Source organism: Aplysia californica, unplaced genomic scaffold, assembly GCF_000002075.1.
Source record: "Aplysia californica isolate F4 #8 unplaced genomic scaffold, AplCal3.0 scaffold00148, whole genome shotgun sequence".
Lineage (NCBI taxonomy): Eukaryota > Metazoa > Mollusca > Gastropoda > Aplysiida > Aplysiidae > Aplysia > Aplysia californica.
In genome coordinates, this window is record NW_004797418.1 from 435831 (window position 1) to 450118 (window position 14288).

The window sequence follows — 14288 nt, forward strand, 5'->3', positions numbered from 1 at the left end:
TTTTTAAAACACTTTCATTAGCTGTACAGAAGGAGGAGAGTGCAGCCAACTGCTTTGCGTAAAAGCAACCCATTTTCTAAAGTATAAACGTGTCATTTTTATTAACAAACCCAGTCGCTTACTTTGTCCTCTCCCTCCGCCCGCTAAAAACAAACAATATTGCTTGATACTAATCTCTTTGTCTGTCGTCATTTAAAGTCCACGTTTAAGTACACTTGTTTCCCAAGATCAGTCAGTAGGTGCGGTAATGTACGTTACAGGACTAAACAACAACATTTTAAAAACAGACATCACTAATTACTCTCTGTGAGCTCAACGATTCACTCTGTGAAGACCCATAGAGGGGTCGCGAAGGACGCACGTGATAATGGCCCTGATTGTTGCCTCATCGGCAATATGGCCGCCCTTATTCATGTTATACAGTGTTACATAATGTGCTGCTCTCTGGTGTGGGCAAACCAAGTCGAGGTTTTAGATTCTAGATCTAGATCTAGGCCTACAGTAAGGTCCTTTGGGCAAACGCACGCAGCCACCGTTCGCTTACGTGGGTGACGTCATAGCTGTGAGCTCTAGTACTATTTATGGCCTCTTTGGGGAGGACGAGGACAAAGTGGGAATGGACGTCATCGCACATTAGTTATCATGAGAGCCGGTACTTTCGGTAAAAAACAAAAGTACGGAAGCTCTGCGCGTTTGATCGATATTGATATAAATGATTGCTGATTACTAGATCTATATACCTGTACCATCCATGCGTTATTTATTTTGGCTGCTCTTATTGGCCCACATGGGCAAATAAGCTGAGGCCTATTGGCCCACGTGAGCCATTTAATGCGTTGTTTTTCAATGTATTTCATAACATGGTGTTGTCCCAACTTGTTCTCTTTTATCTTTTCTCACTTTATCCCTTCTTGTTAATGTTTTCCCGAGGCATTCTCTAGCTTTAATAGTTTTGTTATTATTAAGATTATTAAGAAATAATAAGATTACGGCTATTACTTTTAGCATTCTGTATCCTTAATAACACAAGTGCGTTTTAGTCATCTTTTTGTTGGTTTGGGAGTCATTCTAGATAGAGATCTATACTTCCTTAATATTATAGTAGAAATTGACTTACTTTCATCCTAACTGAAAACTTAAAATGTCATGTCACTGGTGTAAAATATATGTTATTATTAAGATTATTAAGAAATAATAAGATTACGGCTATTAGATTTTGCTGTTGTATTTTCATTTTTATCATTTGTGGATTTAAAAATAATAATTTTTTTTTTTTTTGGGGGGGGGCAAACTCAGGGGAGATAACTCGTAATTTTGTGACAAATAATACATGTTGTAAGGGAATTTTATATGCCCCTGTGGGTCAATTTCGATTTCCGATTTATCTTATATGTCTTCCTAATTCAATGACATTCTTATTTTGACTGCACACATGCACTTGATGCATTGGATTTGATCAAAGGGTAGTAGGTCTTTAAACAGATTCAAAAGGGTGGTGAGGTACTCAAATTCTGATAAAGACTCCTCTTATTGTTGTTGTTAGTCGAATACTGATTTCATAAAAAGAAAACAACAACCCAGGAACCGCTAGATATCTATAGATCTACGTCTAGATCTAGATCTAGACAATAGTAATAATATCAATAATGGGTTACAAAACATAAAATCCCTCTAATTGAGCTAAAGCTTATATCGAGGTGCTAATTAATGGAAACACGAAATGTAGATACCTAGACTCCTGGACTGTTTGATCTTGTCCCAACAAGATAATAATATGTTTGCTTGGTACTTAATTTTAACCCGCAATGGAAAACAAGCTAGCTACACCATTTACAGTGGAAGCATCTGATTGGACCATTAGACATATATATAGGCCAAATAAGCATTATTGACCTATTATAGCTATCAGTGCGCGAGTCTAGCAGTGCGCGGCACAGTTTGACCATAGTGCGGCTGTGAGATAGGGATTTCTATCCGGCACACGTTGCTGCCCACTGCGCAGAGACCGGTACTTATACTATTTGACCAGAGACTCTTAAATATAATTAAATTCTCTCTGATTTGACCCATAGATTAAATATTGCATGCTTTAAATAAGTTTACCTGGCAACCAGCAGTCATGCCGCGAAGTTTGATTGTCATTTCGTAAACAAACAAGGAAAGTTCAATCAATTATCAAAGTGCAGCCTAAGCTTGTAGGGTGTGTAGATGGTCAACTTTTTTGATTAAGTTGATTCTATAAACTACAAACGAGTGTATCAATCAAGATTCAGAAGGTGAGAAAGACATTTTTAAAGATATGCGTTCAGTTGATATTTAATACATGTAATTATTGACTTGTGCATTCAAAGCTTCAACTTCTTCCGAGTCTATCATAACGGAAAAGAACACGTGGTGTTCACCTTTTTATACGCTTCTGTAAATCAAATACTCTGATCTTGGGGAGGGGTTAAAATATTGAAGTTTCTATCAAAAGGAAACTTTGGGGTTAAAATATTGAAGTTTCTATCAAAAGGAAACTTAATCTAGGTAGATCTAGTTGAGCCAAATCTGTTTTTGTAAAAAAAAATATATTAAAGACAATTTAATCCTCTTTCTGCATCAGTAGAAGTAGTATCTAATCAATATTGTGTAAAAACTAGATCTAAGCCATTTTGTGAGGCACAAAAGTGTCTTTTATATATACAAACTCAGTAACTCATGCACCCCCCCTCTCTCTCTCTCTCTCTCTCTCTCTCTCTCTCACACACACACACACACACACACACACACACACACACACACACACACACACACACACACACACACACACACACACACTCTATCTGTCTATCGTTCATTTGTGGCCTACGTGCCATACGTTTTCCAAAATCAGCAGGTGCTGACTAATAATTGCGTAGGCATACATGATTAAACAACAGAAGAAAAAAAATCATGACTGAGTGCATCACACTTCTCTTCACGCTCTATGATTATATGAAAGCCTACAGTTCGTTGCGAGGGACGCGTTGGTTCTTCGCCTTATACCGGATTGGCCGCTCAGCGCCCCGAAGTGGGCACACTGAACCCCGATTCCTTTACATGAATCGTGGGTGGCGTCGGAATCTTTATTGATTTTCATACTAAAAATATATATACAAATTCAAAAATGGGAGAAAAACAACCTTGTATTAAATCGGCTCAAGGTTCTCTGCGTAGGCTTCCTCGGAGGCAACTGAAAGTATGGCAGCAATTCTTTTCAGGAAAAAAAAACAACCTTTACTCGGTACATGCGTTAAAAAAGTTTTCCTGGCAACCAGCAGCCATGCCGGGAAGTTTAATTGGCATTTTGTAAACAAAGACAGCTGAAAGCCTCCCCAGTGTTTATTTAATCGGATGATCAACGTATTTCGATAAAAATCAATCAGAAATATAGTTTACAAACGAATGTCAAGGTTCAGAAGGTGAGGAAATAATGTGAGGGTTTTTAATTGCCGATGTGTGTTCCATAGCCAATATTATGTAGTGCATATCTGCGTGCTGGTCTAGAAGTAAAAATTTACGTTAACATGTTTAGCACATGATAGCGCATGCCAGACTTCACATCACAGAAGTGTTGTGTGCAAGCCAAATTAATTAAATTTTTATAGTTTTTACAGCCTTTCCATTTTCCTTTTGATCGTTAAATGGTAAGCGTTGGCCGACTAAAAGGTTTTTCCCGGCTGGAAGAATTTCAGCATGATTATTTTATTTGCCTGACTTGCATCAACTGTTCAATAAAACAACAGGCATCGAAAACAATATTCAGCTCTTATATTTTTGTCCACCTCTGTTGTTTAGCCACAACACTACTTCATCCTCTTCTTGGACTTCCAAAGGACTTTTAAGGAATGTATGCAGAAATACTCTACTCAAATTACAGAGAGCAGCAAAATAGAGGCTTTTCTGTCTTACTTGTAGACTGCTGCAAATGTTTCAAAACTGTCAGATTCTTCTTTTTCTTTTAGCTTTCGGACGTTGCTTCTTGGACTTTTCTTCAATAAATAAGCTTGCTATTCTGCTTAAAGTAATGTTTTGATCCCAAGCCAAGTTTCATTGTCCAGTTCCTATACCATGTTAAAAATTTGAAAAATACAGTATGTAAACAAATTCTTTATTTTTGGTTTTCAATTTTCTTATCATAAGTAGGCCTACAGCATTTGCTGAGAATTCATGACTTTGTGGCAGCCTGCTTTTGGAGGTCTGCTGATAAAGGCTGTATCCTTTACAATCCCAAAAACACTGTCATGCTTCGGAGTATACCTTCTCATGTTCAATGAATGCAGAGACGTACACACCATTCCACAAGTACAATATGTACTACTTTAAAAGATGACTGCAGCACTGACACTGTCACCGAGACCCAATTATTATTAGTTTTAGAGCAGTAGGCTAAGCGGTCTGTAGTTTGTTTTTGCACTGACTGGTAGTATAGTGGTAGTGTAGTGCCAAGTGAAGTTGGAGCTCACTGTTCGGAATACATGTTCATGTTTCTGGTTCCCAACTAGCCCTGTAATTCAGTTAGTTATTTGTACACATATTTCTGTATTTCAACATCAACATTCAGGAAATTTGTGACTTAAACTTAATTAGCTGTTTATTTTTAAATATCAAAGCAACTTGGGTCTTGAGAATGAAATTTAAGTATAAAATAGTGATGTTTTCATCTTTTTCAATTCTTTTCTTCCAACTTGCAATAGGGGGAGTTGGGTCTTGAACTTGAGTGCAAATCTTTGCCACTGTTTCGGCCTTATCATCGCTAGTGTGTGGGTTCTTGGGTCTTGGTTCTTATTTCTCTGTAACTGCAGCTTCTTTAAACATTTCTCCATTTCTCCCCAGATTTTCTCACAGTTGATTTGCCAACTCTGTCTGATCTACAGCAATGGATTATGTGACGGGATGGATGCTTGATGCATTCAACATGGTAAGGATTTATATTTGCTTTGTAGGATGAAAATGTCATCATATTAATCTAGATTTTTGTATCCCTAAGTGTTTACCTCTTTTCATTTTTATCTTCATTCTTGAAAAAGAGAATGCAGTGCTTAAGTCATACTTGTGCTTCATGACTAAATGACTAACATCCAAAGAAGTTTATTTTCACTTTTCATTCATTGACTCTGCTGATGAAGGAAAGATAAAACAGTGTGTTCTTTTCTTAACACTGGCTACATGAGAGTTTTTTTTGTGTACCTATTTTGATTATTCTTTCATTCACCCGAGAACTCCTAATAAAAATAAAAATAATAAATAATAATATTTTATATTTATGTTATAGCACATTTCCCCCCAAAAAGTAGCTCTATGCGCTTAAAAGGGACCTGTTTTCAGTAATGTCGAAAATCGATATTTGTGGCTTAAACTTGTCATGGTTAAAAATGTGATCAGGTTGCTGCCAGCGTTTCACTGGTGCAACGGCTCTGACTGGAGATGAGGAGTTAGCTTTCATGTCTGTAAATTGTAAAGTAAACTCTGATTTCAGCAACAGTCTCGCCCTCCATCAGAGGATGCTATCTCAGCTAAAGTGAAACAAGAACGTGTTTAGATACTAGTGTACAGTGTATAGAGAAACTCGGAGAGGTGAGATTCTAATATACAGAGCACATTGTAGAAAGTTTCATCAAATCTCTATTTGATTATTTTTTTATGGCTGCCAGGTTTTCCTTTTTTATGTAGGAACAAAAAGGCACAATTTGAATATATATACTCTCTTATTTAATTCCATCAGGGTAAGCCAGATTTTCCTTCATGGGGGGAAAGAGCTACTATTTTGACACAACACACAAATGATTCGACTTGCGATTTTGAAAAATTCATGTGTTTGATTACGAAAATCTGTTTAATTTAATTGAATATTCAATTGTTTTGTGCCAAAAAGGTAACTTTTGCTCCATCCATGAAGGGAAATCTGGCTGACCTAGACAGAATCAAATTGGCAATGTACAATGAGTATCATCCTCCAAAATAAATTTTTTTCGATTTTGTATATCACGATTTTATATGGGGGATGAAAACAATCAATCAGAAGGCTATTAAGTAGGCCTATTACATGGTCAGATCTTTTGTTTGCGCACACGGACCAGAATGCAAAGTGTAGAAGTAGAAGTCAAGTTAATGTAGTGTGCCCTGGCCAGTGTCATCCCAGTTGCATCAAACCGTATCAAATAGGTTAAAAAGTAATATATGTTCTCTTTCTCAAACCAGAAGGGGGGGGGGGGGGGGGGGGTTATATTATGTTAAGTGGACCATGAGATTTTATACTTTTGCATTATGACTCAGCATGAACTTGAAAATTGAATTTGATTTTTCTTTTTTTTTTCTTTTTTTTTCTCACTATTTTTCATTTTAGAGTAAAACAGCAGCAAGAGGATTATTGTCTGGCTTGACGACATCTGACAGATTGTCTGCTAGGATTGCTGAATTGGAGGCTGAGTTAAAAGCTGCTAAAACTAACCAGGTATGTGATGCCAATGTGAACTTAATGTGGGTACGAAATATCAAGAATGCAAGAAATATCAATTTGTCAATGTGAAGGAGAGAAAGTAGACTTGTTAACAATGGTAGACTTATGTAACTGTGGCTAGTTGTGCAGGAAAGAAAATGTAAACTTTGTCTAGATGGATGCTTTGGTTAAGTATTTGGTAGTCTAATTACTGGGATTTAGCATATCACTTGTGTTTGAATGGTTTATCATTCCCCCCCCCCCCCCCCCCCCCCCATTGGGTTCCAAGGGGAAAGGGGGAGGCCAGGGCCCAGGTCTTCAGGGTTGGCCCCCCCCCGGGGAAGGGCCCGCAAAATGGTTGTGGCCGGCTGCTTTTAAGGCAGGTTTTTACTTTTTGTGCAAACAAAGGGGGGAAGGGGGGGGGGTCCAAAAAAAAAACAGTGACAAACGATATTGAAGCAGTATGCATGACATCGCTTTGCCTAGGTGGCAGACAGAGCTACTTCCCACTCTTCAGATCTTGATATGTTTGGAGTCAAGGAAGGTGTAAGGGTGTGTCATACTATTTGGGTGTGTTGGAGGGGGGAGTGGGGAGGGGGGTTGTCAATGTGTCGGTTTAATACCCTTTCAACACTGTAAGGTTTTTAAGAGGCAGGATTTCTAAGTTTAACACTCATCTTCTATAAGACTGAGCCAAAACACCCCAAATCAAGTTCAGAATGTCTTGTTTGGGGATTTGACTAAGGCCATCAGTTCCATAGTCCAAAATGATATCAACTTAGCCAGTAGTGCACATTTGCTGTTATAGATCAGTACTGGTTATGCAGGCTTGCCAACTGTCCAGAATTTTCAAGGACTGTCCATGATTCGACTATTGGTAATTTTAAAGCCTTGTCTCTTACACTGTACCAAAACCAGTCCCACTTGATGGAATTTTGCTCTTTCTAACATAATATGATGTTATAACGTTGGGGATCCCTTATTGGGCTTTGTAACAACTTTCTAGTTGCTTTCTGTCATTTGGATTTGTGACAACATATTTCCCCAATGACTACTACAAGAACAAAAGGAAATGAAGAAAGTGGTATACAGTAGTCTCTGCCACAGATCCCTGTGCTTCGGAGCAAGGTAAGTGCGGGATCGTGGGCCAATGTGGTACTTCAGAGAAGTATTTTAGTGTTGACTTTTGTGTAGTTATAATTTTGCTTTCTTGAAACAGCGGGATCATAAGTGAACTGAGATTGTAAGTGGTGGATCTTATCCAAAGACAATTGTGTACTGACATCTTTTCTTTTCTCCTTTTCATGTTCAGGTTGTTGAGCAGCTCCAAGTCGGACTCTGAGGCTCATTCTCACGGGCCAGCGGTGTCCGAGGTTTCGTCTTTTGTCAGCGAGAAGGCAAGAGGCAAAGAGTATGCCCCTCCTGATATGCTCGTATCCAGCGCGGCTGCACCAGCCCCACCTCCTCCTCCTCCTCCTCCTCCTCCTCCTCCTCCTCCTCCTCCTCCTCCTCCTCCTCCTCCCCCACCCCCACCCCCACCCTATTTTATGCCTGTGATTCGAAGATTGAAGACAGATGTTCAGACAAAGGATCAGGTCATGAAGAAAATGAGGGTGAGTGAAAGTCATTTTTGTTTTTTGGTCATTTCACGTAGAATGGTTATTATGGCTTGTTGCCAATATTTTTTTTCTCTTCAAGTGACGGATCTGCAACAGATATTGGACCTGTCTGTGGTGTAATGGTTTGGTGCTTAGCTGTTGCATGCAAGAGATCTGAGATCGATTCTCAATTGGGGAGAACATTTTTATAAAGTACCTTCATCTTTCTGCTGAGATGTATCCCTCTCAGGCTGGGTTGGGCCCGACTGGCAGGGTCAAAAGCCCACCTCTTAAATAATCTGAATTGTGTCGATGGGAGTATAAAAGCAACTACATAAAAAAAAAAAAGCCAGCACCGGTTTTTCTGCGGGATGTTCTTGAAAAAACAAATTGCCTTTGTTTATTCACATCACCTGTTTGTAAGTTTTGATAGATCTTTTCTTCTGTTTTGGTATATTTTTTAGTTTTTGGTTTGTTTGTTGTTGTTTTTTTGGGGGGGCAGGGGTTCTTTTGCACACTTCAGTGGTCACTGATTTCTAATGCTCAAAGATTTTAAAGTTTTTCTGAATCTGAGTCATTGGATACTGTTAAAAAGATAAAATCACTAAACTGTATTATTATTATCCTGTTTTTTTCCTGTCACCTGTCATCTATTTTTCCAAGTCTGTGTCTAGCTTGTCAGTTGGCTCAAACGAAAATAAACAAGTCTGCTGCACACCTCCCGTGCCATGGACGATACGCCACATGTCTGTCGGGTCCTCATCAATTGATCATTTTTCATTTTTCTGTCGCAGGCGGTCGGCGGGACTCTGTTGCCTGAGGTCACTGTTGAGGCTCTGAGGAGCGTGAAGCTCAAGAGGACAGGCGGCCCCGACCTGAGGTCAAGAATCAACGAGGACGGAAACCTCTCTGCCAAGGTTGGTAGACATGTGAGATTATCATTAGATCAAATGGGAACTTTTGTGCCTTATTGCGTTGGATTTAAGTTTATGTGGAAGTTTTTCTTTTGATATACAGTTGGGTCCACTTAAAAGGAGTCCGGAAAAAACGAGAAGTCTGTTATAAAGAAACTATTCTAAAACCCCGTTTTTTTCTCCTCTTTATCTTTGTAAATAAAATACTGCTATAGCGCTATCAAACATGCGAGTCAGTTATAGCGGAATATTGCTGCTGCTGTGCTCAGTGCATAGGCCATTACAAAACCTTGTCATTTGAGAAACTTGTTTGTGATCTTGAGAAACAAAGAATAGGAGAGCCCATGTGTGTCACCAATGAAGGCCGGAGCGACTGATTAGGGAGGCATGCGCAGACAAGCAGAACGCATTGCGTGATAGGCCAGCGTACGCCTAGTTTAGTTATCAAGGCCTACCATGCCTCTCACTTCTCCGATGCGGGGATGAAGAGGTCACAGCAATGTGATGGATGGAGGGAATGTGTGACGTGCGCAAGCAGACAAAAAGCCCCACAGGGTGGGGTGGGGTGGGGGGAAACACAGCGGGCGAGTTAGCCCAGAGCCCTTTCTTTCTGATCGCCAATGCCGAGCTGTCAGTCCACATCGCTAGACCTAGAGCTAGAAAAAGAAACCTGATTCAATTTTTGATCAAGTAAGACCTAGAGGTCATGTTGAAACAAAATGTGAGGTAGCGTGGTGGAATCAGGCTCTCGTCAATTTTAAGGCATGTAGAGTTATTGGTATCATCTTAAAGCTTGTTCTCTTGTCTTTGTTTGGATGAAAAAGATATCCATTTATCTTGAATACAAGTCGAGATATTTGGGAAAAAAGGAGGTGGGGTCATCTGTTTTCAGAGGTAGAATTAATGAGAAAATGGCTGCCAAAGATTAGTCATTTACATTTTTTGTGCCTTTAATCAACGTTTTTCAGAAAAATTCACACAGAAATGAGTTCTTTAATGCACACAGAAATGAGATATTTAATGGGCATGAAAGGTGTTGAGCCAAAAAACAAAAATTCAATAAAAAACCACAAACCTGCGGAAAAATGCAAGTTTCTTCACTTTGATTATTTTGACGAGAGCCTGATTCCACCACGCTGCCTCACAAATCATCATTTGAGAGATAGCAAAAGGAAATAAACAGAACACCAATCTCATAGATTAGGCCTACTTTACAGTTTCCCTTGAATTTATTACTGGATCCCTTATAGCGAGAATCCTGCTATAACGGACATTTTGCTCCTGTCCCCTCCCTCTCGTTATAACAGGATTCCACTGTGAAACTCAATATTTTTTAGGATTCCGGGGAAAGTTCATAGGTCTGATCATGAAGGGGTCGGCAGGTCTGCATAACGTAGACTTTCCACCAAAGTTGGTGAATGGGGTTTTTGAAATAATCTTTATGAGAAGGTTTTACCGTATGAAAATTTCTTCTGCAGCTCATAAATCCCATCTGTTTTGTCTTCAGCCGCTTGCGCCCAGCAATCAGCCTGTAGTCACTCTGGCAGCGCTACAGCGTGTGTCGCTGAGGAAAACATCGCACGTCGTCAAGAGTCATGGTGACTGCGTTGAAGATGACGTGAGTCGGAAGGAGAAGGAGAACTCTGGGTAAGTTGTCAATCTCAAATGTTGTCTGCTGTTATGGCTCGAGTTTGCACAATAGCACTTTGTCTGGAGACTGATTTTTCTGAAAATTGTTCAGACTTTTTTTCTTAACATTTTATGTTTACACCTGAAACTGCTCTAATAAAATGTTTTTAAAAATAACAAATTCAGTTTTATTGATCCGAGAAGGGCTATTTGGTTTACAATGGCAAACATACATATTACACACATGGTATACATAAATACATTAATTTTAAATACAGGCATACATAAATGCATGCTCAAATACTTACATAAATACTCAATATTACATCAATACAGAACAATTTCACAAACATGACATCGCTGGTCACCACTGTGCAGAGCCCTGAATATTGAGCTAGGGTTGTCGTGTCTTCCTCAAGGACACACCCCAGTGACCACCCATCTAAACTCAGTGTCACCGACACTTGCTTGACATTACTTGAGTCTGAACTCACTGCTCACTTAACCCCTTTACTCTAATGAGCACCTATACAAGACAATCACCTGTACAAATGACCACTTCCTACTCTATGATGTCCACCTGTCTGGGGCAACCACTTTTCTTTTCGGGCGCGTTAGGTTTCTCCGCCAATGACGCAAAAGGGGACTACCTGTCAAAGTCTGGAAATTGTTTCGCCGCAAATCGTATTCGAATACAAGTTACTTACACAGAAGATAGAAGATCAATTAATTTGTGAAAGCCTCTGAAACAAAATTTGTAAACGCTCCTAGGCCTACTGTGTCAATGAGAACTCGGGAGGGGTAAACTGTTATAATGACTCAATCTCTCCTTTTCTCCCTTCATTGTAAATACTGGTCTCGTTCTTGGTCATTCCCACTCTTTCACGTGAAGAATGGCAGCCCAGTTTGAACAGCTTTGGGGTTTTTCAACAACTTTATATCTGAGACATCACATTTTTATCTTCACTGTCATGACATTATATAAACCTATCCTGCTTAAAGTCCTACTTCCAAAACATATTCTTGTTCCCAAGAAAATTCATTGACCATCAGCAACTAACAAAGTTAAAACTGAACACAGCAAATTGCAAACAGCCCTTAACAGGCCCTGTGTACAATGGCAAATCAACATCGAGAAATTCGTCAAGTACGTGAGCTTCAAGCTTTTTAAATTCTGTCCTTAAGACACCACAACGTACTAAATTAAATCTAGTTGTAATCGAATTCAATTTGCGGCGAAACGACCATTCTTTTTTTCCTCAGGTAAACTATGTGACGTAATTGCGGCGAAATGTCAACCTCCCTTCTTTTCGACAGTGGGTGGCAGTCTAAGACAATTTATACTGCATTTCTTGAAAATATTTGTTTTGCCAATGTATTCAGCCATTATGGAAACCCTGTGTAAGAACTTATAATAATTGTGTTGTTTCTTCTATTTCTCAGTGACGGTACCATGGTCGACATCCGCAAAGTTCTCAAACGAACAACCCTACAAAGGTAACTGTCTTTGCCCTTGTCTTTCAAGAATGTTTACTTCTCATATATAGATCAAGGATATGTACTTTATCTGTGCAGGGCTGTATTTGTCTGTTAATATTTTTAACCATATATACTCACACACAGACAAGGATGTGTGGTTAGCAGCTGAGTTGTTATAATGTTGAGCCATAGAGTGAATGACCCTTGTTTCTAATCCTCATTGCAGTGTTTTTCCGTTTGAGCAGTTGGGATTTTCTTTTTTTTTGGGGGGGGGGTAAGACTGTCTATCCATTTAGCATGATCCTATGTTGATGATGGACATTGTGTTCTGAAAGTTTCGTTTCTGAATAATGTTTGGTGTTGAGATGGACTTTGAACTTGAACCATGGGTGGTTCAACAGGTTGACAAGTGGTCTGGTGTGGTTTACTCCTTCTTTCCTATCAAATATCTGTCGTTGTCCTTATCTCCTTGCTTTCTTTTTTGTGTTTGTTACTCTCTTGTAACACCTCTATCTTCAGCACTTATATTATCTTAAGGTGCTGTAAGTGTCGTGAAAATGCTAAAACTAAACTAGAACCTGAACCATAGTTACACACACATACCCACACAATCGTAATCTGACTGCTCAGGTGGGAGATGTAGGTGGTAAGAGGGCGCCACCGGTAGGTTTTTCTTTACTTTCCTTCTTCTGATTCTCTCCATCTGTCTGTCTGGGTTTTTTTACCTACACTAAATAGCCATTACTGTACAGATGTGCATCTCTTTACTTAAACTTACTGCATGTGGTTGGAGGATTCCAGTGTTTGGCCCTACTTCTGTTCTTTCTTTCTTATGTTTCAGTCTGTCTGATTTGCTTTTTTCCTGCTCAAAATGACAGTTATAGAGTCATTGTTCTTCTCTTTACTCTAATTACTCAACTGTCTGCCCCCTCAGGAGTCCTGGAGGTACTCCCATGACAAGCAAGAGGACCAGATGTTAGTCCAGACAGGGGTACAAGGGAACAAATGCTTCATTGTCATAGGTAGGTAACAACTGCTATTTGTGTAGTGACAATGCTTTGTTTGTCTCGCTCAGCTGTTCCAAGATGTTTTGTTTTTGTCTCTCTAACTTTGGAACTAAAGAAGTTAGATTAATACTATTTTCTCATTTAATCTGATATCAATAGTATTACTTGTATATTGTCAAAATGCCACATGTGGCTCATTTTGTCATTTAGTTATATATTTTGACTGCTTAGTGTTTTAATGGCATCTTTGGGAGATGATTTTTCTTTTGTTTTCCACTGTTGTTTCTGTCTGTCTTACTTTGTCCCTATTCCAACAAATTGCTGTTGTGACGACTTGCTTCTCTTTACTCCAGCCCGTGGTTTAATAATAATAATGAAGATCATTTCTATAGCGCCCACTCCTGTGTTACATAAATGCATGTACGAACAATATTCACGCACGCGACACACACACGCACACACACACACACACACACACACACACTCATAGACACACACTTTCGCACACTCACGCACACGTGTGCACACACACATGCATGCCAAACACACACACATAGACATCGTTTCAAAATGAGTACATACACATGTATTATATATGATAAAATAAAATACACAATGCAATTCGCAAAATACAGAAATGGATATATCGTCATTTACATAACATTGTACTGAAACTGAATCTAGATCTAGTTATATAAAAATCATGTCATTAAATGTGTCTTTAAAGATTTTTTAAATTTAGACTCAGATGTTGTGTGTCCCAAGGGTTGGGGAAGAGAGTTCCAATTTGATGGAGCAAGGTTTGTGGGCTCTCTGGTGTGGTTTGCTCCTTCTTTCCTGTCAAACACCTGTCGTCCTTATCTCTCCTTTTTCTTTTTATGTTGCTCTCTTGTTAAACGTCTAATCCTCAATAATGACCAATTTGTGTGCCAAGTGCGTAAAATTCTTACTAAAAGCATCTTTAATCCAACAGATTTCTGACGCAAGCCTAATGGAGCATCCCAGCCTTTATAGACTGGACGAAACGGACAACTGGACTCCCAAACTGGCCGTACCGATGACGCACAGAGGTATTGCTTACCTGTCTGCTGGACGTACAAACGACACAGAGACATCGATTACCGGTCTACTGGCAGTAGGAGTGATACAGAGACATGGCTTACCGGTCTACTGGCAGTAGGAGTGATACAGAGACACTGCT

At 39.3% G+C, this 14288-nt stretch overlaps 1 protein-coding gene across 1 annotated transcript; it reads left to right on the top strand.

Moving 5' to 3' along the window:
• The first annotated feature begins 2934 nt into the window (after positions 1-2934).
• LOC101844994 (proline-rich protein 11) lies at positions 2935-13479 on the top strand. Its single transcript, XM_013081834.1, has 8 exons — positions 2935-3052; positions 5407-5471; positions 6368-6501; positions 7773-8073; positions 8853-8975; positions 10480-10619; positions 12045-12098; positions 13015-13479. Exons 1-8 carry the CDS (start codon positions 2935-2937, stop codon positions 13058-13060), a joined length of 981 nt encoding a protein of 326 aa, XP_012937288.1. The 3' UTR covers positions 13061-13479.
• Positions 13480-14288: the final 809 nt, after the last annotated feature.

Bases quoted from the DNA above. Each gene is read 5' to 3' on its own strand.
- LOC101844994 (XM_013081834.1), top strand. From the start codon at position 2,935: ATGACTGAGTGCATCACACTTCTCTTCACGCTCTATGATTATATGAAA. The intron at 5,472-6,367 runs GTAAATTGTAAA...TTTTCATTTTAG, and splicing joins AGGAGTTAGCTTTCATGTCT to AGTAAAACAGCAGCAAGAGG. The intron at 12,099-13,014 runs GTAACTGTCTTT...CTGCCCCCTCAG, and splicing joins AAACGAACAACCCTACAAAG to GAGTCCTGGAGGTACTCCCA.